Source organism: Mytilus edulis, chromosome 6 (assembly GCF_963676685.1).
Source record: "Mytilus edulis chromosome 6, xbMytEdul2.2, whole genome shotgun sequence".
Classification (NCBI taxonomy): Eukaryota; Metazoa; Mollusca; class Bivalvia; order Mytilida; family Mytilidae; genus Mytilus; species Mytilus edulis.
Genome location: NC_092349.1, coordinates 26,183,097 through 26,208,655, shown reverse-complemented (window position 1 = coordinate 26,208,655; position 25,559 = coordinate 26,183,097). Strand labels below are relative to the sequence as shown.

The 25,559-nt window shown below is 33.1% G+C and overlaps 1 protein-coding gene across 1 annotated transcript in view; it reads right to left on the bottom strand.

Moving 5' to 3' along the window:
• LOC139526315 (uncharacterized) overlaps positions 1-22,611 on the bottom strand; it is a 37,497-nt gene extending 14,886 nt beyond the window's left edge. The window contains exons 1-4 of the mRNA XM_071321447.1: positions 22,515-22,611; positions 20,079-20,269; positions 17,874-17,943; positions 14,455-14,787 (exon numbers count right to left, since the gene is read on the bottom strand). Of these exons, the coding sequence (XP_071177548.1) occupies positions 14,455-14,787; positions 17,874-17,943; positions 20,079-20,269; positions 22,515-22,611 (691 nt within the window). The remainder of the gene's footprint in view (positions 1-14,454; positions 14,788-17,873; positions 17,944-20,078; positions 20,270-22,514) is intronic.
• Between the last annotated feature and the right edge of the window lie 2,948 nt (positions 22,612-25,559).

The window sequence follows — 25,559 nt, the reverse complement described above, 5'->3', positions numbered from 1 at the left end:
TTGCTGAACATTATTGCTGTTTACAATTTATCTCTATCTATAATAATATTCAAGATAATAACCAAAAACAGCAAAATTTCCTCAAAATTACCAATTCAGGGGCAGCAACCCAACAACCGATTGACCGATTCATCTGAAAATTTCAGGGCAGATAGAACTTGACCTGATAAACATTTTTATCCCATGTCAGATTTCCTCAAAATGCTTTGGTTTTTGAGTTATAAGCCAAAAACTGCATTTTACCCCTATGTTCTATTTTTAGCGGTGGCAGCCATCTTGGTTGGTTGACCGGGTCACGCCACACATTTTTTAAACTAGATACCCCAAAGATGATTGTGGCCAAGTTTGGATTAATTTGGCCCAGTAGTTTCAGAGGAGAAGATTTTTGTAAAAGATTAATTTAATTTATGAAAAATGGTTAAAATTGACTATAAAGGGCAATAACTCCTAAACGGGTCAACTGACAATTTTGGTCATGTTGACTTATTTGTAGATCTTACTTTGCTGAACATTATTGCTGTATACAGTTTATCTCTATCTATAATAATATTCAAGATAATAACCAAAAACAGCAAAATTTTCTCAAAATTACCAATTCAGGGGCAGCAACCCAACAACCGATTGACTGATTCATCTGAAAATTTCAGGGCAGATAGATCTTGACCTGATAAACATTTTTATCCCGTCAGATTTCCTCAAAATGCTTTGGTTTTTGAGTTATAAGCCAAAAACTGCATTTTACCCCTTTGTTCTATTTTAAGCCGTGGCGGCCATCTTGGTTGGTTGACCAGGTCACGCCACACATTTTTTAAACTAGATACCCCAAAGATGATTGTGGCCAAGTTTGGATTAATTTGGCCTAGTAGTTTCAGAGGAGAAGATTTTTGTAAAAGATTACTTTAATTAACGGAAAATGGTTAAAAATTGACTATAAAGGGCAATAACTCCTAAACGGGTCAACTGACCATTTTGGTCATGTTGACTTATTTGTAGATCTTACTTTGCTGAACATTATTGCTGTTTACAGTTTATCTCTATCTATAATAATATTCAAGATAATAACCAAAAACAGCAAAATTTCCTCAAAATTACCAATTCAGGGGCAGCAACCCAACAACCGATTGACCGATTCATCTGAAAATTTCAGGGCAGATAGATCTTGACCTGATAAACATTTTTACCCCATGTCAGATTTCCTCTAAATGCTTTGGTTTTTGAGTTATAAGCCAAAAACTGCATTTTACCCCTATGTTCTATTTTTAGCCGTGGCGGCCATCTTGGTTGGTTGACCGGGTCACGCCACACATTTTTTAAACTAGATACCCCAATGATGATTGTGGCCAAGTTTGGTTTGATTTGGCCCAGTAGTTTCAGAGGAGAAGATTTTTGTAAAAGTTAACGACGACGGACGACAACGACGACCGACGGACGACGGACGACGACGGACGCCAAGTGATGAGAAAAGCTCACTTGGCCCTTCGGGCCAGGTGAGCTAAAAAATGATTTAGACCCGCGAGCCCCCTTTAAGTGTACAGTGTATCTTTATCTATTATAATTTTCCATTATATGTTGCAAAAGCAACAAAAAAACGAGTGTGGATAGTAAACCCCCCATTGACAGAAACAAGTGCCTGTGTGTGATTTACTTGGTAACAGAGACATATATATAATACAATATGTATCTGTTGGTAATCAAATAATCCATACCTAATATACATGCCATAATGCCCATACTGTGAAATTAAAATTTCTCACATGACACCCTTTCTTTGGGATTGTGCAACTGAATCATTACCATTTTAGCATTATGTTTTATATGTTTAAACCCAGTACAAAGGACGTTCCACTCCATTATTGCTGTTTACAGTTTATCTCTATCTATCATTTGTCTATACTAATATTCAAGACGGCAAAATTTCCTTAAAATTACCAATTTAGGGGCAGCAACCCAACAACAGAATCTCAGATTCATCTAAAAATTTCAGGGCAGATAGATCTTGACCTGATAAACAATTTTATCCCCTGTTAGATTTGCTCTATATTCTTCGGTTTCAGAGATATCAGCCAAAATTTACATTTTACCCCTATGTTCTATTTTTAGTTATGGCGGCCATCTTGGTTGGTTGGCCGGGTCACTGGACAAATTTTTCAAACTAGATACCCAAATGATGATTGTGGCCAAGCTTGGTCATGTTGGTTTAATTTGGCCAAGTAGTTTCAGAGGAGAAGATTTTTGTAAAAGTACGACGGACAACGACAGACAACAGACGTAAAGTGATGAGAAAAGCTCAATATGCTTTACGGGCCAGGTGAGCTAACAATGAATAACTTCATCAAATAGATTTCAAAACAAATTATTTCCTTAGTAGAAAATTAGTATTATAAATAGTTTTGATCACAAATTATTTTCTTCTAGTAGAAATTTATTATTATATGCTTATGATTACCAATCAAAGTATTTTAATAAACGTAATCAAAGAAATAATTATCCAATTTTCAATTCTGCATACCAACTTGAGGCAGTATTCCAAACCAATTATAAACATGATAAAAAAGGCTTTGTTCATGTTTTGTTAAGTTTCTTAACTAAAAATACATAAGCCCATAACTGTTAAACTGAAATTTGTAAAAAATATCTATAAATTGATTCCAAAATAAGACCATGAAGACAGACTCTTAACTTTTTTTTATTAGAGAAAACGACAATTGTGATTATAATTCTTTCCTTTTTTGTCTGTTTCTTTTTTCATATGTATGATATTATCAAGTTATCAACTGAGACATACCACATGTCTTATTTTTGTATAAAAAAAAAATCAAATTAAACATATGAAATAACACGTATTTACCATGTTTACATGATTTATGTCTGCGACTTTCTATCCTACAATTTGCATACCTGCTTACTGTCATTATTTGCGGGGGATTTTTCCAAATGAAAGTTCCTAAAAGGAAATTTTGAAATTTTGAAAGAGCAACTTTCAAAATTATTTTGTTCACAACCAAAATGTACTACATCATTTCACATTGTACTAATCAATAGATTGCTGACGTAGCATGGGCTTTCTCTTCTTACATGTATGATGTGGCCAATTAAATATAGAATGGAACTGCTTTGTGTTCATCACCTCACACTGCGACTACTATAACACATGTTATAGTAGTCTCAGCCTCACACCATTCTGAAACAGCAACCCCCCCCCCTTTTTTAATAAACCCTTATCATTGATACGATACAAATTTAAAGAGTTATTTATATTTTATTTCACATTGGGAATTCAATCGTTTTCAAAACATTTAAACTGTGGACATTGTGTACAAGGTTCCAATATAAACTCATCAGAGCATGTTGTGATTTACTTGGTAATCAAATAATTCATACCTAATATACATGCCATACTGTGAAATTAAAATTTTACCATTTTAGCAATATGTTTTATGTATAAACCCAGTACAAAGGAAGTTCCACTCCATGTTTGATGTATCCCGCCTTTTCTACCAAGGGATCAATAGACGCAGGGGAGTGAAACGTAGCCTATGCTTAAAACTTTTCTCCAGGTAAAAACCGTAATAAATGTTTTGCAGAAAAGCATTGTTAAGGATGTTCACTAGTCTACTCTGTTATAAAATAACAAACTTTTTTAAAGACTGTTCTAAATTGATAGTATGTTACAGTAAATAAAATAACTAAAAAAGCAGAAAAAAATGAAGGGTCCGTGTCACAGGCACTTATATATGGATAGTCGACCTTCCTATGGATAGAAACAAGTGCCTGTGGTCCGTGTGCTTGTTTTCGAGATACTTGCCATTGAAAAAGCGGGAAATAATTCTCTTTAGATTTTGCATACATTTAACATTATCACCTTTTTTCTTTCAAAAATGATGAAAAAATAACAAGGATTTTATAAGATTTTCAAAGATAACATTTAAAACTATATGGTAATAAAATTCTGGAAAGAAAAGTATATAGGGATTAAGGATGCTCGCACCTCTTGTTTTTGAATTGTTGCCAGATATTCGTTAGCCTATTAGTTAAGGATGCTCGCCAGGGGCGGATCCAGTCATTTAAAAAAGGGGGGTTCCCAACCCAGGACAAAAGGGGGGGTCCAACTATATGTCCCCATTCAAATGCATTAATCGGCCAAAAAAAGGGGGGTATTCTTGTTTTTGTTTTGTTTTTTGCAATACATTCTTATTAATGATGCAGGCCATTCCCCGGTAAAATTTTGTTTGGAAAGTAGAAATCGAAATTATAGAAATGCAATGTGTGAAAATACGGGGAATTGTACCACAATTAATGCAATTCCGCTAAGAAGCCCATTCGTTACCGAAAAACGTCGCTAGAAAAATAGAAAAAGGAAATTTATTTGTAAAAGAATACCGATAAGATTTTGCGGGAGTGGGAGGGAGGGGAACCACCGTACAGGCAGACGTATAAACTCAGACGAAAATGGTTTGTTTGCATGGAATAAAAAAGAAGGGTAGTTGAACTTGGCTATTTGGCCGAACAACTTTCCCTATGTTTCAAATGTAAACTGTATTTAAAAGCTATTGGACTGCACATGAGAAGTCCGATATATGGTTTCGGAAGATTACTTATTGTTTAAAATAAACTACTAGCATTGTAATCGTATAAGCACAGTCTATACAGGACAGCAACATCGGAATAAGGAGAAAGTTTACAAAGGCTTAAACATATGGGATATCAACACTAAATGTGTACTCGGTATGTACGAAATAAAATTGAATCATTCAGATCCCGTTACATTTTTTTCTTTCAATTCCATTCTGAAAAAAATGATTTTCTCGAAATTTACAATCAAACGATTCATTAAAAACCTGTGGCCCCACCATAAACGAATGATCGGTGCTTCGATGGAGGTAAATCCACTGAGAAAAGCGCTTGGAACGCAAACAAGTTACAAAAAAGATATTTTCATTAACCTATTTATTCAAACGGCAAAAAGAATCTTTTTTCTCTCCCACCTATTTTTTGTCTCCCATCTCCCGCCCCGCCTTCTCATACCTCGCCACCTCCCTCAAAAGCTGTCCATCCCCTAATTTTAGATTCATATTAATTTGCACTTTGGTCTTCTGGGATGTGTGTGTGTTTTTGGTGTTTTGAGTTCGACGTGATGTACAGGTACAGCTGATAAAAAAACGCAACTTTGCACAAAGTAGGGAGACAAAACGACTCACGGACGATTAGTAAAAGTGCCTTTAGGGGGGGGGGGGGGGTGGCATATTGCTCACATAGGCTTCGGGAAAAGCCAGAGAGTATTCGCAGTGTTATAAGGACAAGTTCCTTCCATCTTATGGTGTTTATATATCTCAATTTGTACGATTTGCTCGTGTATGTAACAACGTATTAGATTTTAGCGAGAGAAATTTATGTATTACTAAAAAATTATTACACCAGGGTTTTCGATATCACAAACTAGTCAAAACATTTAGTAAATTTTATCATCAGTATAAGAAAATAATTCGTAAATACACCTCAACATGCAGACATCTTATACGTTTAGGTATTTCACATCCAATCTTTTATGGTAATATTCTTTACAAAGCACAAACATGTCAGTATTCACCTCAAAAGCTAACAAAACCTTTAAACAGGCTTATTAAGAAGGGATATAGTTACGATACTGTTGTCAGGTCATTAAAGATTTCATATTTTGGCTTTAATTTTGATTCACTTATAGGGTCTTTGCATCGGAATTAAACACATGTATTCCAAAACCAGTTGTTGGCATGACACGGGTTATGTTCTTCTCATATATCTTATGATAGTATGATAATAAACCCCTAACGGGAAGGATTGTGCCTGATATTCATGTGATGAAGACATAATATTTCAATCAGTTTAATTGAGGTCTGGAGCTGCCATGTCAGTTAACTGAATTTTAATGTGCGTATTGTCATGCGTTTACTTTTCTACATTGGCTAGAGGTATAAGGGGAGGGTTGAGATATGTTTAACTCCGCCGCAATTTTGCGCCTGTCTTAAGTCAGGAGTCTCTGGCCTTTGTTCGTCTTGTATGATTTTTAATTTAAGTTTCTTGTGTATAATTCGAAGTTTAGTATGACGTCCATTATCACTGTACTAGTATACATATTTTTAGGGGCCAGCTGAAGGACACCTACGGTTGCGGGAATTCTCGCTACATCGAAGACCCATTGGTGGCCTTCGGCTGTTGTCTGCTCTATGGTCGGGTTGTTGTCGCTTTGACACATTCCCCATTTCCTTTCTCAATTTTATATATAGCCGCTGCGATATTGAACGCAATCCAGGAGGTGGTATTTTTAAGTCCGATGGAGATCGATCCTTCTCATTTTTGCAATACTAAAGATCGGCAATCTTTATTGTAAGTGGAAGGGGGTCTTAAATTTCTATTGATTTTAAGTAATTGCTATAAAAAAAAGGAACATAATTCTTAACCGAAATTAGAATTCATGATATCGGAGGCAAAGTTCTGTCTTGTCTTTCAGATATACTTTGACTGAACTATGAAAAGATATATTCACTATTTTAAGAAGAATTTCTGTTCAAGACAGACATGTAAGCATTATAAATAACCTGAATAGAAATGTTGTTTATAGAAATTATTCGTGAGTACATTTGTATATTGCATTGTTTTCCAACCACCGCATTTATATTACGTGTCTGTGAAACTGACTGAAAACTAAGTACTATCATGATGTGTAAATCAATGTGCATTTATTGTAGTTGAAAACAAAAAAAACAACAAAACAGCAAATTACGAGATCTGTTTTGTCCATAATTTGTAAGAATATCGCCCAAACCGGCCGAACGTCTTTCGACGTTGTTTTAGAATTGGCGCAATGTATTCGCCACAATTCAAATTGTTAAACCCTTTTTTTTTTTAGAAATATCTCTTTTTCCATTCCGGTGACCCCATCTTTTTATTTCATGATTTTATTTAGATATAAACAACGCTTATTCTGTTGAATACTCAAAGAGAAATTATTAGTCAATTTTTATTAAACTTATTTTTTCTTATAGGTATTTCACAATAAAAAAGGCGTGAAAACTATTTTTGCAACTTATCGTTATTATTTTCCACTCAGACAATGGTATTATTATTAAAAAAGTTTGTATTAACAAACTATTTGTCTTAGATGCATGATTTTTTATTAGTTGTTAGTGGCTTTAAACTAGCTGTCAGATTACTGCGAGTACTCTCATATCTGTTTTTTGTGTCTTTTTGTGTCGTTATGTATAAGTACCCGGCCACGTCCACTTGTATTTTTGTCCATCTGATGAGTTAAGCCTTTTTCAACTGATTTTTATAGTTCGTTCTTATGTTGTACTGTTATACCACTGTCCCAGGTTAGGGGAGGGTTGGGATCCCGCTAACATGTTTAACCCCGCCACATTATTTATGTATGTGCCTGTCCCAAGTCAGGAGCCTGTAATTCAGTGGTTGTCGTTTGTTTATGTGTTACATATTTGTTTTTCGTTCATTTGTTTACATAAATAAGGCCGTTAGTTTTCTCGTTTGAATTGTTTTACATTGTCTTATCGGGGCCTTTTATAGCTGACTATGCGGTATGGGCTTTGTTCATCGTTGAAGGCCGTACGGTGACCTATAGTTGTTAATGTCTGTGTCATTTTGGTCTTTTATGGATAGTTGTCTCATTGGCAATCATACCACATCTTCTTTCATATAGGTTAACAGAACAAACAAGTTTTTATTGGATACAGACTTTTTAAAAAATATTACACTGCTATTATCTCGAAGTCCCGATTTCCAAATTCCATGAAAAATATGGCGGTTTAAATCGAAAACGAGGTCGGTGACTCCATTTTTTTATTTGCTTATTTTGAAGCTTAAACCTAACCTAAAGTAAAAATAAAATATAAAGAAGATATTATTGGTAGATCTGAATAGCACAATTTTTTACCATAGGATGAAAGAGCAACTATAAATTGACGACACTCTTCTCAATTTATTTTCGACGGTGGACGATATTCAGTATTTTAAACAAAAATATCAATCCTTTGAGAGTGGCAAGTAACCAAGACCATATGATATGCTATGTTTAAGTCTGTGATATTCTCCTGATACATATAGCAAATCTTGACATATTTTAAACTTGCATATTTGGAAAAGAAAAGATATAAGGTATGTAAAAAGTAAAATAACAACAAATGGCAAAATCAAAATTAAACGAATAAAAAACAACTGTTATATTCCTGATTTGGTACAGACATTTTCCTAGTTAGAAACTGGTGGATTGAACCTGATATTACAGTTAACTAAACCTCTCACTTATATGACAATCGCGTAAAATTCCTTGTATTGACAGTAATGTGTGGCCAAAGCAAACAGACAATAATAGGTAAAAAAGTCCAAAATTTGGTATAGCAGTCAATATTGAGTTATTATCTTAATTACTATTAAAACAAACAACTATGTCAACAACAAAAAAAACCAACAAAACGGCATGTAAACACATTATAGACAAAACACATAGCTAACGCGACGTTTACCTTAAGGATGTTCTACTTTGTTTCAAAATAACAATCTATTTAAAAGACCTATATAAATAATAGTATATAAATAACGGAACTAAAGAAGCAGAAAAAAATGAAGGGTTCGTAACCTTGTTTTCGAGATATAAGCTATTAAAAAAAATGCGGAAATGATTCTCTCTAGATTGTTTGTTACCTTTAACATTTTCACATTTTTTCTTTCAAAATCTTTGGAAAAAACAAGGATTTTATAGGATTTTCAAGTATGGCTTTTTTAAAATATATGTTATAAAATTATGAAAAGAAAAGAAAGGGTTACAGAGCAAAACTATGTATCAGCACTACATGGATAAAACTAGAGGACTCCGAGTATCTGACACTATATCAAAAACAGGAGTAACGAACTTCCTTAATATCAAACTGAATAAAACTGTACGTGTATGTATCTTTCTAATCTAATACGATTTTCAATCTGAACTGGACTGAATTATACATAAAGCGACTTTGTATAGTCAAAGTCATGGCAAAAAAACTTGATTAAACAAAAGCATCAGTCTACAAAACACAAAAAGAAAAGTAAAGATTGAGCAACACAAACCCCGCCCCAACGTGAGGGTGATCTCATGTGCTCCAGAAGTGTGAGCAGATCCTGATCCACATGTGAAAACACGTATCTTCTTTCATTCCTATTCATTTATATACCATTTTCTATGGCTTTTTGCCCATGTTAAACACACCCAGGGTCCCAAGTATCCCTATGAAAATCATAGAAGATACAGAAAATCTGGCAGGACACACACAATTTGAAAGTTGTTAAATGAATCCTCATAGTTTTTGCACCTACTGACGATTTTTTACACCAAAATATATTTTTTTTCTTTGTAAAGTGTGTTAGGTATGGGTCATGAATTCCTACACAGATTCCTTAGATTCTTTATGAAACTATTGCAACAGGGTTGCTTTTGGATTCCAGAGAACAAAACCAGGACAGTAATTCAGATGTGGTGATGCCACTTGTCTAAAAACATAAAAATCCAGATTTAATGACGCATATCATGCAGTCAAAGGAATTAAATGGTAAAGAAGAATTACAGATATGTCACATCATCGATAGATCAGGTATTACCAGGGGTTGTAGTATTCACATAACTGGAAACGTTTAACTAATATGGTTAACAGATTATAACAATGTCCTTTTCCATACCGACCAGGGTATCATTCCGATACTCCCATATCAGCCCTGGTCGCTAGCCGAAGGCTCAGATGAGTCAAGGGATGACGGCATGGGCCATACGGAAAAGGAAATGGTATAATCTATTGATCACCTATTACAAAATTGCTTAAAAAAAGTGAAGAAAAAACATATTATTTGGTCTGGCAGGGACAGACATTTTTTCCTCCGCAGACATTTTAATCGACGTTTACAAAATCAGCAGGAGTCGGTTTCACAAAAAAAACTTACGACTAAGATCAGGAGTCGGTTTCACATAAGAACTTACGACTAAGATTTATCGTAAATGAGGGTGGTAAAGGGTTATTTTCGTGCAACGTGATCGCCGTTTTTTATTTCACGTTCAACGTGTTTTTACTTTTTTATTTGACGTTCAGTCGTGCAAGACGGGTGCCTCGTTCAACGTGTTCTGCTCATTTAATTTTACGTGCATCGTGATTTTCAAAGTCTTATTTTGCGTGCTCGGTATTTTTCAAATAAAATTCAAACACTTGGAAGGATCGTCAAGAAATACTTTTTTAAAAGCCGTTAACCAATTATATCATAAATGTGTATACTAAATCGGGAATATTAAGTAAAACAAAGAGTTAATAATATAAAGGAAGACAGTGACTCAGTCACAAAAAGTTCACATAAAAGTATTTATTTTTCGTGCAACGTTCATTCAAGAAATTATTTTACGTTCAACGTGAAATTATGTCTTATTTCACGTTTTTTTCGTGCAAGCACCCCCATTTACTACCCTCGTAAATATGGTGAATTTTTCATGACTTACGATCAATTTTAATCGTAAGTTTGTTTTTTTTAAACCGACTCCAGCTCCCTCGTCCGTCATTGATAGAAACGCCACTGACGTCATTCATAACAGAGCCCACTTATCGGTTGTTTGCCAGGGCAGAACTAATCGGTGATTTCCCCTGGACATAATTTTGACTAGAACAAATCTAAGTGTATTCCATATGCAAAACATAATGTTTGCGTTACAAATATGTGATAGTACATAAAATTGAATGCACTTGTTTTGTGAAAACTATAATCAATAGTTGTTTCTACAATATTTCATGACACGTGCGTCCATGCTTTTTGTTAACATCATAAGCCTATATGTTTTTAATATCTAATCTACTATTTTATCACGACAGATATTGTCATGGTTACCTCTTATAATGTTGACCATGGAGACAATTTCCTATCTTGTCATAATTGCACTTTTACTGTATCTATTAGGCAGCAACCATTTGATTTTCTGAAGGGGGGGGGGGGTGGCTATGGTTTTTTTTGGAAAAAAAGTTTGTTTCCAGTTTTTGGAGAAAAAAAATAATTTGTTTTTGATTCTGAGAAAAAAAAAATTGTTTGTTTCACCCTCAGCTGCCACTATATGTAATGCTAAAATTGAAAGAAAAAAATTGTTTTCGACTTGTCCAGAAAATCAGATGGTTGCTGCCTTAGCGTATGATATATGCAATACATTGAGTTCAATACACACGTTGCATATAATATAATTTCAGAAGGAAAATGTTATCTATGAATACAATAATTTCAAGTAAACGCTGTTAACAGAAATGAAGTAGTCTCCCTTTCCTTAATCATTTTTTTGTCAAATTAATGCTTGAAATGGTTTGTTTCACGAAATAATACATATTTATTGATGCATGTCATCAGCGATGGTTTCAAGATACCGATTAATTTTCAAGGTGCAATATTTTTGAAATTGAAGAGCCGTTTTGATTATCGTATACTTTGGCCAAAAATTTCAACATGTTTTAATACAATCAAAATATAATTCGGCGATAAATGTTGAAGTCATTTTGATACAACATTATCAATTGTACATGTGTTTGAAAAATCATCGAACGACATCACAAACCAAAATAAACTAGTATGTACAAGATAGATAATATATACAACTTTAGCAAAAACATAATTTTGGTCTTTCTTATTAATTTTTTCCCTATATATCTTTAGATAAATTCTCATAAGTTGCCAAATTCTGTTAAACTTTCTGTTTTTTGGTTATCGTCAGGCTTTTATAACGTGGACAACTATTACAAATTACGCAAAGATTGACATACTTTTTGAAATGATCCCTATCAATCCAGGTGATATTGGAACTACCTCTGTGATCTTCAAGTCAAATATATCTTTAATATGAATTCGCATGTACAAACGCATGAGTCACGCAATAGACACACGGTATTCACAAATAGAGAGGTGTCTATGCTATATACGTCAAGATCAAGAATGTATTGAGCATTCACATGTTATAAACGGTTTGGCTCCTTCCTCCTTTTCTTATTCACATGTAACCATTAATCCTTCGTAAAACATGGTGCAATAAAATTGGTACCGTTTATGTTGTTAATTTTAAAGTTCGCGGATCCATTACTGATTAAGCTTAGCGCACCAAAATAGGCTTCTGCGAGTTGTATTTTCCGTTAGAACAATTTATCTACTTAACTTAAACTATTGCTGTCTTAAACGTTGCATAAAATACGTAAAGATTATAATGTATGCATTAGTTGGATCATGGCATGATTACGAATATGAAAATAGATGAGGTCTTGCTTTTTAAATTTGAACTATTAATCAAAGAACAAATACAACAATAATTGCTTACATCCACTTAAATGTGAACTTTGGTGGATAGTTGTCTCAATTGCAATCATATCACATCTCATTATTTTTATATATATATTTAGAATGTTGAAAATAAGAAAAGTGAACGATGTGAATTTTAATGCAAAGGGACAACCAACGCATACGCGTACAGAATCACAGTCTCCTAAACTTCTCTAACAGTCTGGTATTGGGAAATACATCTGTTTGACTGCTTTGTAAACAATCACATCTGATCTGAATGAGAAGATTCATTGAATGCAGTAACCAGCCTTCAGACCGTGTAAAACACATTTATAGCTAGCTATAAAACCAGGTTTAATTCACCATTTTCTACATTAGAAAATGCCTGAACAAGTCCGAAATACAACAGTTGTTATCCAATCGTTTGATGTGTTTGAGCTTTTGATTTGGCCATTTGATTAGGGACTTCCCGTTTTGAACTTTCCTCGGAGTTCGGTACTTTTGTGATTTTACTTTTTTTTCTCCTATTCAGTTGTCCGTTTCGATCCTGTGTGCCAACAAAAACTCAATTGAGTATTTGCTAAATAAGGTATCCTCTTAAATGTGGCTGAAATGTTTTATCACTAGAAATAAGAAATCAACTACAAGATACTTCCAGTAGTCGATACAAGAAGGAAAATCTGTATGATTTATTTGCCAGAAATCAGATCCATGGACGATGTGTCATTGGAAAGTATGGAATTATGGAATTTAGTGTAAACAGTTCCCAATCACTACACTTGGAACCAACACAAATACAATTAATATTAACGTTACTAGAGCTTTCTTTTTCTATTTCTTAAACCGTAATTGATATTTAAACTGTTTTTCTCGTCAAAAACTTACACAACTACCCTGTTTTGCTAAATAAAGACAAAGAAAACAACTTAACTTATTCGCTGTGATAAAACGTTAGAGGGTTATCACTCGCCTGAAATAATAATCTCATAATACGCCTCACAGATTATTTCACACCACAAATCAGGGGTGTTTTTATAAAATACCATCGTATTTAAATGTTTTTGTCGATACACGATATTTCATTAGTCCATTCTTGTTACACTTTGATGGGCAGAGTAATTGTATTAGTTTTTTATAACATATGGGATATTTAACATAGCAGCAGTATAATATAGTTGGATCAGATAAGATTGAATGAATGACTTTTTGATCCTGGTCAGTTACAAATATGACATCTACACTACATCAATAAAGGCCTTTAGGAAAATCAAACAATCGAAAAGCAGGATGTGATTCCCCCATATTTGAAAATAGTTTACTTGGTACAACTACTCATATATATCAAGTCATTCTAAAATTAAAATACGCTGGAAACCATGTGACGAAAAGTTCATATAGTGATTATAGATAAAGGCTTCTGGGAGTCAGAATCACTAGAAGGATGTGTTTCGCCAAGATAGCAAATGAATGCTTCTTTATTCAATCCAAAGGAATAAACAAAACGGTGATTTCCTACTATGGAACATTTCTATATAATTTAATTTTGGATGTAACACGTCTTCTGATTGGCTGAAAATGTTTTATCTATCAGCCCATAGACATTATTTTGTCATGTGACCGTGACGTCACCAACGTTTTTTTTTTTTAAATTTACTCCTTAAAAATGGAATTTAGAATTAAATTATAAGGAATGACTGTAATATTTTTTCTGTCTATTCGAAATAACATAAAAAATGTGGTGTACACTTTTAAATAACCCGCTACGCTGGTTATTCAGTGTGCACCACATTTTTTATGTTATTTCTTCATAGACAGAAAAAATATCACAGTCATTCCTTAAATAATTTGGGTTAACTTCCTTTTTTATCTATTCATAAATAGAAAATATAACAGTATTTCCATAACGATTCGATGTAAACTTTGATCTCGCTGACCTTTTAAATTTTTGAAGTGAGCAACACTTATTACTCCATCACATGATCCCTGTTTAGTTTGTGTCATTGAAATCCAGTCAGAAATATGGAAAAGTTTTCATTAAAAGATACTGCTGCATTGTGTGTGCGCAAATATGCATAAGAACATTACAAGTTAGTGTGGATGGCACACTCTAAATCTTTTTTCAACAAATCTTAAGCTGAAACTACTTACCAATATCATGTCCTTGCCAACTAATGTGTTCGTCCCTACTTTCAGTACTCATCATTCTCTTGACAAGCTCTTGAACACAACTATTGGATGGTTCAGATTCCAGTAAGACATCCTTGAACAAATGGAATGTAGGGTATGGTCGTTCAGTCAAGATATCCAGTAGAACCTTGTTACGTTCACGTTGTGTGGTTGGTTTGACAATTTCTTCTCTGTCCTCTATCATTAAAATACATCTAGAAATCAGGTTATCTAAAACCATCTTGTCAAGTACTGTGTTATCTAATAACTCATCATAGTAACCAATAAGGTCGTGATGTTCATGATGTTCCTGATCTGAAATTTTCAAATTTGATTTTAACAATTATTACAAAATGAGATCTCCTCCAAGTTTGAATTACTATGACTGTCTTAATTTACAGTACTCCATTTCACAACCGAAACGAACTTAAGTTAAGGGAATGTAATTAACAGTTGACATGTACAAATGTAAAGTGTTCTATTTATTACAAACTAAATAACTTGTAACTGCCTACCCGACCTAACATGAGAGTGAACAAAAAATTTGAAAGGTTGTTAATTTACCAGTTCTTACATGAAGTGCTTGTTATTTGTACGTAACAGTATTTGGACGTTAATCAGATTTTATTTCATTGGTTAAAAACTTTTCGTTTTTCTATGTATATTGATAACATTTTTATCAGCAGTAGTCAGCACTATTGTGTTGACATGAAATATAACTGATACATACCTTCTTTGTAAATGTACTGTTTACAAAATGAAGAACTATTTAAAGCACTTATTTTTTTCTATGCCAGGGAAAAAAATGCCTAAGCCGAATTTGGCAACACATCATTTTGTAATTTTCGGTTTTAAAAGGCTCCTCAAATTTGATTTGGTCTTCCATTAGAACACAGAAACTCAGAATTTAACCAATCAAAATACTGGATTTGGCGTTTTTGCGCTCCAAGCACTGAGTAAAGTTTTATGACCGTAGTAGGCCTAAAGTTTCACATTTTAAACCTGATATCTTTGATTTTTTTTATAACCAATGTGTCGAAACAACTGCTGGTGGACGTTTCTTTCCGATCACGTATGTATTGAAATGAAATATGATTAATATGCACATATATTTTTTTTTATATATGAATTAAGTGTGTATAAGATGTTGAATTATTCAAAACGTTTGGGAATGTTCGGTCTTAATTCTCTCCAACTTTGTTTTTTAGTTTGCCTTTAACCTGTTTTGATTCGAGCGCTACTGGTGAGTTTTATATAAACGAAACTTACTTTTGCCGTTCGTAACTATAAGCCTGATATCTTCGATAAGTTTTTACAATTTTAGAAAAAAAGAATGAATGTTGAAAAAAGATTTCATGGATATTGACCCCACAGTTTCTACAATTGCATAAAAAATAAGAATCTGACATCACATGTGTATGCCATTCAGGGGAGTTTTGTATCATAAATTAAACTAGTCTGAAAGAAAGTATACTTCTTCTCTACGCCGACGACATTGTACTGATCTCAGATATAGTAGATGGATTACAATCATTACTTCATTGTGTAACCGATTGGTCAAAGACATGGCGACTTAAAGTGAATACGGCCAAAACGAAGATAATTCCTAAGAATGATTACGAGTTCCAGCTAAACAATATGACTCTCTAAACAGTCTCGAAATACAGATATCTTGGACTTGTAATTACTGAAAATTTGGGTTATAAGGAAACAACAAACGAACTAGTTTCCAGTGGAAGCAGATCATTAGGTTCACTTGTGTCGAAATATTATGCAATGGATGGAATAGACTTTGATACATATACGAAGATTTTTGACTCGACAGTTTTATTTGGTTTTGATGTTATATATATATATATATATATGTTATATTTGTTATTCTCGTGGGATTTTGTCTATGTGTGTTACATTTTAGTGTTATGTCGTTGTTCTCCTCTTATATTTAATGCGTTTCCCTCGGTTTTAGTTTGTTACCCCGATTTTGTTTTTTTGTCCATGGATTTATGAGTTTTGAACAGCGGTATACTACTGTTGCCTTTATTTACCTATACTAGAGTATGGATCCGGTGTGTGGGGACATAAGCGCTATGATTCATTAGAAAGACTACAATAAAGAGCTATACGTACTTTTCTCGGTGTAAGTCTAACAACGCCGATACCCGCAATCACTGGAGATATGGGATGGTATCCGATTTATCATATAATTCAGGTCAATATTGTGCGTCTTTATTGTAGACTAGTTAAATTACCTGACACTAGAGTATGTCGTAAATATTTTGTCTGGGATCAAAATATATCTACCAGATATTGTGATACGTGGTTCAATCCATCAAGGAAACTGTTTGATTCATGCGGACTCAACGATGTATTTTTTCTAGAGAATCGACATATAACGCCATACTTAATCGATTCTGTGATAAACGCATTTAGAAAACGAACATAAACATTCTTGGTTAGACAATATTCAGCAAATGCCTGAACTGAGAACGTACAAACGTTTTTAAAACAGAATTTGAAACAACAAATGGAAGTTTTTAACGACCTTGACTGGCTATACAGCCCTTGCACGGTCGGTAAGAATTTGAAACAGAAACTTTTCTAAAACGTTGCCTAATGTGGGACATTTCCTTTATAAATCGAAAAGGGACGAGTTAGAAACATTCCAGTAGAACGCAGAACTTGTAAAATGTGCGATACAAACTCCGTTGAGGACGAAATACACTTTTTGATCCACCGTCCAAAATATACAAAGAAAAGAAACAAACAGTTTGAAAATATTTGTGTAACATTCCGTGATATATCTGGTCTTTTTGACACTGATAAACTGTATGATCTTCTTTATAGCCATAAACTTAGCAAACTCGTGGCAAGTTTTATAGCTGTCTGTTATCATATCAGAACTATAACACTATGATAATTTGATTTGAAATTATTTATCTTATCTTTTTTACAATTCGCTTATATATATATAACATAACACTAAATTTTATGAACGATGATAAAGTCTCTTAATTATATTTATGTTAAATAACGATTCAAAGAGTGCATCATAAGCCTATTTGGCTTGTTGAAGTTTTATATTATGTATTTAATGTAACGATATACTTTATATTCAGGTTGAACTATAATAAACAATTCTTCTTTTTCTTCTTCTTCTTCTATAATTTTGCCTTTTTAACATACACAGAGCACGTTTTTTTTTGTGTGGGATCGCCCTACTTAATAAAAGAATTTTATCTCAGAAAAATATACATCTAAGGGTCATCATATATCTATATCCAAGACAACCAGAGTTTTGAAGAAACAAATTACCGTTTCATTGAACCACAATGCACTGAAAATCAAAATTCAAGTACATTCCCACGTGTAATACATGGATAAAAATCTGAAAAGAATATTACCTTTGATTACACTTTGTGTGTATTTTTGTGTGGTGTCTTCTTTCGGATGGGCTTTTTTCTTCTCGGATGTCTAAAACAAAAAGGAGTTGAATCAATTATCTTTACATATTACTATTATTTTATCTTGCCGCATCGGATGGATAAACAAATACAATGTCATTTGAAAGGAACTAACCGTATGTAAACAGAACAAGAATATGCGACCATAATAACCATACCCTGTGCACACTATATTAGTTCCATGTTTAGTAAACTGTAATATTGGTCAACATCGGAGTAGGGTATACATAAAAAAGAGTTAACCACTGACCATGTGTACACAGTTTCAAATTAACGTGAGCACAAGCTATCCTAAACAGATCTTCAATCTATACCGCCTCATATCTATATATCATCTGACCTCAGGATATAATTAGTTTTTGTACATCGACATTAAATGTTCAATCAACAGGATTCGAACTCTATGTATCAATTAATACATTAATGACAAAACTACATACAGTGTTTCATGCATCTTAAATTTTCAACCATGCAACTAGACTTTTCTAAACAATACTACTCCTCCAGAGTTTTATTGAAAATATTAAAAAGGTATGTGAAGGTGTTATACCACCATTGATTTCTCGCCATTAGTCTTTGTTAAATTTGCACTTTTAAAAAAATTGTGCAGAATTTATCTTTATTACAAAAACAAAATTACATGGCATGAGTAAAGTTTTATCCTGTCCAGTTCTATAGAAAAAAAAAATCACATAATGTTTCATTGCATATAAGAAAATAACCATCACTGGAAGTTAGCCAATCGAATTTTCACCCTTTTCTTCCTGTGTTCAAGCTTTAGTAACCATGTAAATAAGGCAAGAGTAGTATACCGCTGTTCGAAATTCATAAATCGTTTGAGAAAAAAACAAATCCGGGTTACAAACTAAAACTGATGGAAACACATCAAATATAAGAAGAGAACTACGACACAACACTAAAATGTAACACACACAGAAACGAACTATAATATAACAATGGCCATTTCCTGACTTGGTACAGGACATTTTAAGAAAAATATGGTGGGTTAAACCTAGTTTTGTGGCTAGCCAAACCTCCCGCTTTTATGGCAATGTTAAATATTACATTAAAATGACATCATTACATGACAGGACTCAATACAAATAAATTGGAGAATATATAGGGCAGAGAAACACACAAATAATAGCTATCAAAAGGTACCAGATTTATAATCTAATACACTAGACGCGAGTTTCGTTTACACAAGACTAATCAGCGACGCTCAGATCAATCAAGTTCTAAAGCCAAAGAAAAACCTCAAGTCTGCAAAATATTCTATAAATAAAAAAAAATAATGGTGCTGGAAACACCCAAGATATATGTCTTTGATACAGATTTTTTTTTACTGCAATGAAATGTAGGATAAATTTCCTACAAATGTCAAATTCAAGGGAATATTTTGTTCGACCCTTTTTTGTATGCAACCGGATGTGATGTACTATGATTTGGTGGTATTAAACCTAAAAAGTCTTAAACCTGTACAGTCACACACTATGGCCTATTGAAATGATACAGTTAGCTTATCCAGATAGAGCACATTGGGGCAATGCAGAGGAATATTACCTTCATCTGCATTGTAAAAAATCTTCAGATGTAACTTGAAAAACAAATCCTAGTACTAAAATTCAGAATAAAATAATACTTCTCTACAAACAATTATATTGCGTACAAAAATAAAAGAGCAAATGCGTATGGACGATTCTGGACCCCACTACATAAAATAATTTCTTGACTTATTATCATTTATATTTTAAATTATACTGCAGTAAACAGTTGATATATGTATTTAACCTTATGCATATACATGCATGCATACTATAGTTAAGATTTAAGTGACTGTGTGTCAAAAGTTTGTACAATTGTGAGCGTCAGTAGCCTTTTTTCAGTAACTTTATTCTTATATGATAGATACGAATTAGAAGAAAAAAGTGAACAGTCTTGTACATATTATTCAATGTTTACCCCAAAAACTATAGTAAGGTGTTGAGTTTCAGGGTACTGTAAATCCTGACTCCTGAAAACAAATAAAAGATTATAAAAAACCGTTTGCAAGCATTTTCTTCGGAATACATTATCCGTTTATATTTCGATAAGATTTAAAATGGAACTTTTGCTATTTCATCAATTAAAAAAAATAAGCCGTACATAACTTGTAAGTTCTTCTTTTTCTTTTGTCTTGCTCTCGAGCTCTTGTATGGATTTTTGCAACTGTGGTACCTCGGAATACTTCCCAGGCATTGAAAAGGACACTGTATCAGGCTTCAAGCTTCCTTGCGCTGGAGGCGTTGTAGAATCATCAGATTTCTTGATGTAGCTAGGCACATACTTATCCTTTCCTGACAATACAAATAAAAATGTCAAATTGAAACATAAGCGACGCTTTGTTAAAACGATAAATATGCCTTTTTGCAAGCCCTTTGAAAGTTAAAATGCTTGTAAATAGGATATGGATTGGGTATTAAAATGAATACAGACTTCACCGCAAAATTAGTTTGTTTCTTGATATAAAATAGCTGTACGATAATAATTCATGGTTCACTAAGCAACCTCATATTTGTGCAGGGAGTTAACCAAATGTTAATTCAATTATAACTGCGTTTATAAAATGAAATTGTTATACGATAATGACTGATGTACCCATATTTTGACTATTTTGTTTATTGTGTCTGTTTGTTTAACGTATCAATGTAAATATATCGGAAATTGATGAGACTGTCATTCAAGTGAGAGGGTTAGCGCTATAGAACCAGGTTTAATCCACCATTTTCTACATTTGAAAATGCCTGTACCAAGTCAGGAATATGACAGTTCTTGTCCATTCGTTTTTGATGCGTTTTGTTATTTGATTTTGCCATGTGATTATGGACTTTCCCAATTAATTTTCCTCTAAGTTCAGTATTTTTGTTATTTTACTTTTTTAAGGGTCATTAGCATCGAGATATTTAAAAAAAATATGATTTTTTTTGGTTCAATCATTAATGAAAATGAAATGAAATGAAATCCTACGCTTATGGGAGTGGAAAAAAAAAACAGTATCATCAATAACATCAATAAAGATTATGATAACAGAAAATAAAGGGGAAATCTGTCCATAGGGACACAGAATATGCCCCGCTAGCATATAACGGATATAACGGGCTATAACAAAAGAACTAAAAATGCGAAGCTGCCAATATTTGAACTTAAACTGAGTTAAGTGGTAATAAGCATTATATATACATTTCATTAAATTTAGTTGAGATAAACTTAAATTAGAGAACGGAAACGAAAAATCAGCAATTTTTCCATTCGTAAAGGGGCATAACCCTAGAATGGTAATCAAAGTGCTTGTGAGCACCGAATAGTAAAGATTGTTTTAATTTATCAGTGGGAAGTAAAATTGAATATTGCATTGTATAAAAGCATTGATTGTAGTTGATTCCACTCACATTTTGGACAAAGAAAGATAAATCCAATTTTCAAAGAAGATTTTAGAAATGACACATTTATTTTTTTAGAACAGCAATTTTTCCTTTTGTAAAAGGGCATAACTCTTGAACTGTAATAGTGACGCGACCAAACTTAAAACTTGTCTAAGCTGACTTGTGTTTTGTGGTTATAATCATTGTGTATAAGTTTCATAACATTTAGTTGAAGTAAAATAAAGTATGAGAACGGTAACCAATTGTGGAACGTACGGACGGACGGACAAGGGTAAAACGTAATGTCCCCTGCTACTGCGGGGCATAAAAACTTGTTCAAATCCTAAGGAGATGTATGGTTCACAGTAAATGTTAATTGTAAGCTTACATTTTCAGTTCAATACAAAGATAACTGTTGGAATTAGTTAAAAAATGTTTAAGATTGAAATAAAAGGTATGTTAAGGTATAAATTGGTTAGGTATTGAACAATTTATGCAAACGCACTACTAAGGGGCTTTGCCAAAAAAGAAATATATGTACATTTTCATTTTCATGTCTAGATGTGTTATGATGGTGTTTTATTTTCGGAAAGTACTAAAATCACCTAAAATTATGGTGTGATGAAGCAATTACTCTCTCCTTAATATGTTTTTCAGTACTCTTAACTTAAAGATAACTGCGCAATTATCATGATGAAGGGATCGTAATCTACATTCTTCTTTTTGTATCTAGTAAAGGAAATAATGACGCACAAAAACTCAATTTTTTTAGCCTTAATAAGTTTTGCAGTATAGATGCACCATTCTAGAGTGCATTGCTGTCTGTACCAACATCATGTGTGAGGATGCCGTGACTGGGTGGTATAACTTACAATGGCAGTTGAAGTTGTGATTTGATCATTTTTTAAAAACATCTGTACATATTATATCTTATTTTGGTTTGATATTTGATATTTAATTTTGATAGACTTTTTAGTGTTTAGCACCAGTTTCTTGTTCTCAGGGTTCTCTTCCCTTTTCTTCCTTGCTTCCAGGCTCAAGAGGGTGTAACAATTTACCCTCACAGTTTGTACGGTATTATTTGCCAATCCCAATTATTTAGTTGCACAAACAAACTTTGAATCATGCTTGGCACCGATAATAACCGCAGTATGTATACCAAGGTATAGCTACGTCATACGCATAGGTAAAGGATTTTGACATCTGTTAATGAGATGCCTCGTTGCAAATTTGGAAATGAATGTTAAAGTTACATCCTCTTCAGCCTCAGGCTCCATTTCTAGAATGACTCTCCTCATTTACATTCCAAGTTATACTTTAATGAGAGTCAATGCTGCACAGGCAAGGATGTCCATCGTTAGCAAAGTTTTAAAACAGAATGAAAATATAAACCTGCAAATGGTAATATGAATTCCTATGGATGGATGCTTAAAGAAGTTATGTATACCACCATAAAAGAGGGGTTTGACAGGAATAAGGGAAATCTAGAACTGAAGGACTTAAAGCAAGGATGAAAAGGGAAGGGAACCCAGAGAACAAGAGGAATAGAAAATAGTGATATGATAGAAATGTTTCTGCAAGTAAAGGGGGGAGGGTAGGGAGTATAGGGGAATCAGGGACCTCTTACCTCATGAAAGGAAAAAAACAGACAAATTTATCATGAATGCATAATTGATCAGATCATAGAAAATTCCATAAGGCTAAATTATTGTGTTAGAAAATATATGTTTTTAATACAGTTAAATCCAATGTCAAATTTAATAGAACATTTCAGATACATTTGGATGTAAAATAAAAGTCAAATGAAGGTCAATATAATACTTCCATTGATTTTGATTGGTTTTAACGGAAATTTTAAGCACCGCATTTAGGCTATTTCGTGGAAGCCAGTTTTTATTAGTGAAGGAAGCCGGAGTGCTAGGAAAAAGCCACCGAGCTGCGATAGGAACACTGACATTTCTGGTCAATTAAGATTAGAGTCGAGTGCACTAACAAGAGTGCGGTTCGAACTCACAAACTCAGTGTTTACTTACCAACTCGGCCACCGAGGCCCCGACTTCCATTGATAGACTGACTTAAAACAAGCTTAGGTTGTTATTTACAAATGTTGGTTCAAATAATTTCTGATATGACAAATTACATACTTTACAAGAGATATCCCATAAAATCAGAAATTTTAAGTCTTGCTTCTAACTTAGTTTTGAATACAAGTATTCCGTAATAATAAGTGGACTATTGGGGAAATTGTTTCTCAATAGTCAAAATTTTAGGGAAATTGTTGAACATTAATGACATAAGAAAAAGTTTGTGTAAATCTGTATTTTCATGTGTACCTTACAGAATGACACATAATAATGTACAGTACATGTACACACAACGCAATTAACATTTTCTTTGAATAAAATGCGGTAAACTACTGTTGCCTTTATTTATGTGTCCAGATTGGAAAAATGATTTAACGTCCCCAAACAACCACACACCCAACATAAAATTACTGTATAATCAGTATATTGTCCAGTTCCGGCACTTATAAAAATATCAGATGAAAAAGATACAGAAATGATTTTGCACAAGCATTTCCAGTTTATTGGTTGCGTTACCGGTGAACCACTAAAAACAAAAACTAAAAAAAAATGTATTTTGTAATTTATAAATAAACTTATCATAGATACCAGGACTAAATTTAGTATATACGCCAGACGCGCGTTTCGTCTACAAAAGACTCATCAGTGACGCTCAAATCATAAAAAGTTAAAAAGGCTAAATAAAGTACGTAGTTGAAGAGCATTGAGGACCAAAATTCCTAAAAGTAAAACAGCTAAGGAGATCTATGCCTCAGGTAGAAAAGCCTTATTTCAAAAAATTCAAAAATTTGTAAACAGTAAATTTATAAATGTAACCATATCAATGACAATTCATGTCAGCATTAAAAGTGCTGACTACTTTGCTGGTGATACCCTCGGGGAAATAAATCTCCACCAGCAATGGCATCGACCCAGTGGTTGTAAATAAACTCATCATAGATACCAAGACTAAATAAAAGAGCATAACTTTAGAAAATTCAATCTTGACCTGGATTTGAGGTAATAAGTATTGTGTATAAGTTTCAAATCATTTGGTTGAGACAAAATAAGGTTAAGGAACGGAGACTAAAAAAAAGGTGATTTTTCCATTTATAAAGGGGCAAAAATCTAGAACGGTTAAAGTGAAGCCACCAAAATTCAAACCTAACCTTTTAAACTAAATGTAGTAGTAATAAGCATTGTGTATAAGTTTAATAACATTTAGTTTATGCAAATTCACGTTAGACAACGGAAACCAATTTTGGGACGTACGGACGTATGAACATATGTACGTACGTACGTTCAGACGGACAAGGATAAAACTTAATGCCCCTTCCGTTTTGACGGGGGCATAAACAAAAGTTTTATAATAAGTCTTTTGTAGACAAATCGCGTGACGCGTACAAAATTAAAATCTTGGTAGCTCTTTGAGTTTATTTTATACGCTATTATAAGCTGAACAGAAGCAGCAGTATTTGTAAAAATATATAATGATATCGTCATTTAATATATATGGTAATATCTTCTTTAACTTCCCAAAATAGTAGGGTTCTCTTAAAATGATTCTCTTTTTTCTCCGTTTGATTAGCAAATAAATCTTAAGTTTTATGAATAAAAAACGAATCACTTTTATTAATCCGAGTGTCATCTTTATGTTAATTTTCAATGTTTTTGATTACAGTGAGGTCTAGTTTTAGGTTTTAGGAATATACTTTTAGAAACATTATGTACAAGTTGAAACTATGGTTTTTTAATTCATTTTTTTAAAGATGTAAACTGAGAGTGTAAGTGTGCTGCTAATCGAAGCCATTCCTAGGACATACTAATATATATTTGACAAGTCAATGTATTGACAGTAGAGAGATTGTTTTATTTGTGTAAGTTTGTTTTTGGAAGAAAAAAAGAGAGTTTGTTTTTCACAAATGTTAGAACTGTGGTTGGTCTCAATTCCTGTCCAAGTATGTTTTCTTAATCATAACTTATAAAACATTGAAAATAAACAGATGAAGTATTACGGTAATTTATGTACACATCTGTATAAAAAGAAAAAAATAGTGTTTCTTTCGAGCTCCACAATTTTCATTCAGCGATTAAGCACCTCAGTTTTTATTTAAGAAAATCACTTATGCATAGTATTGCAACTTTCTTAATTTATGGTTTAC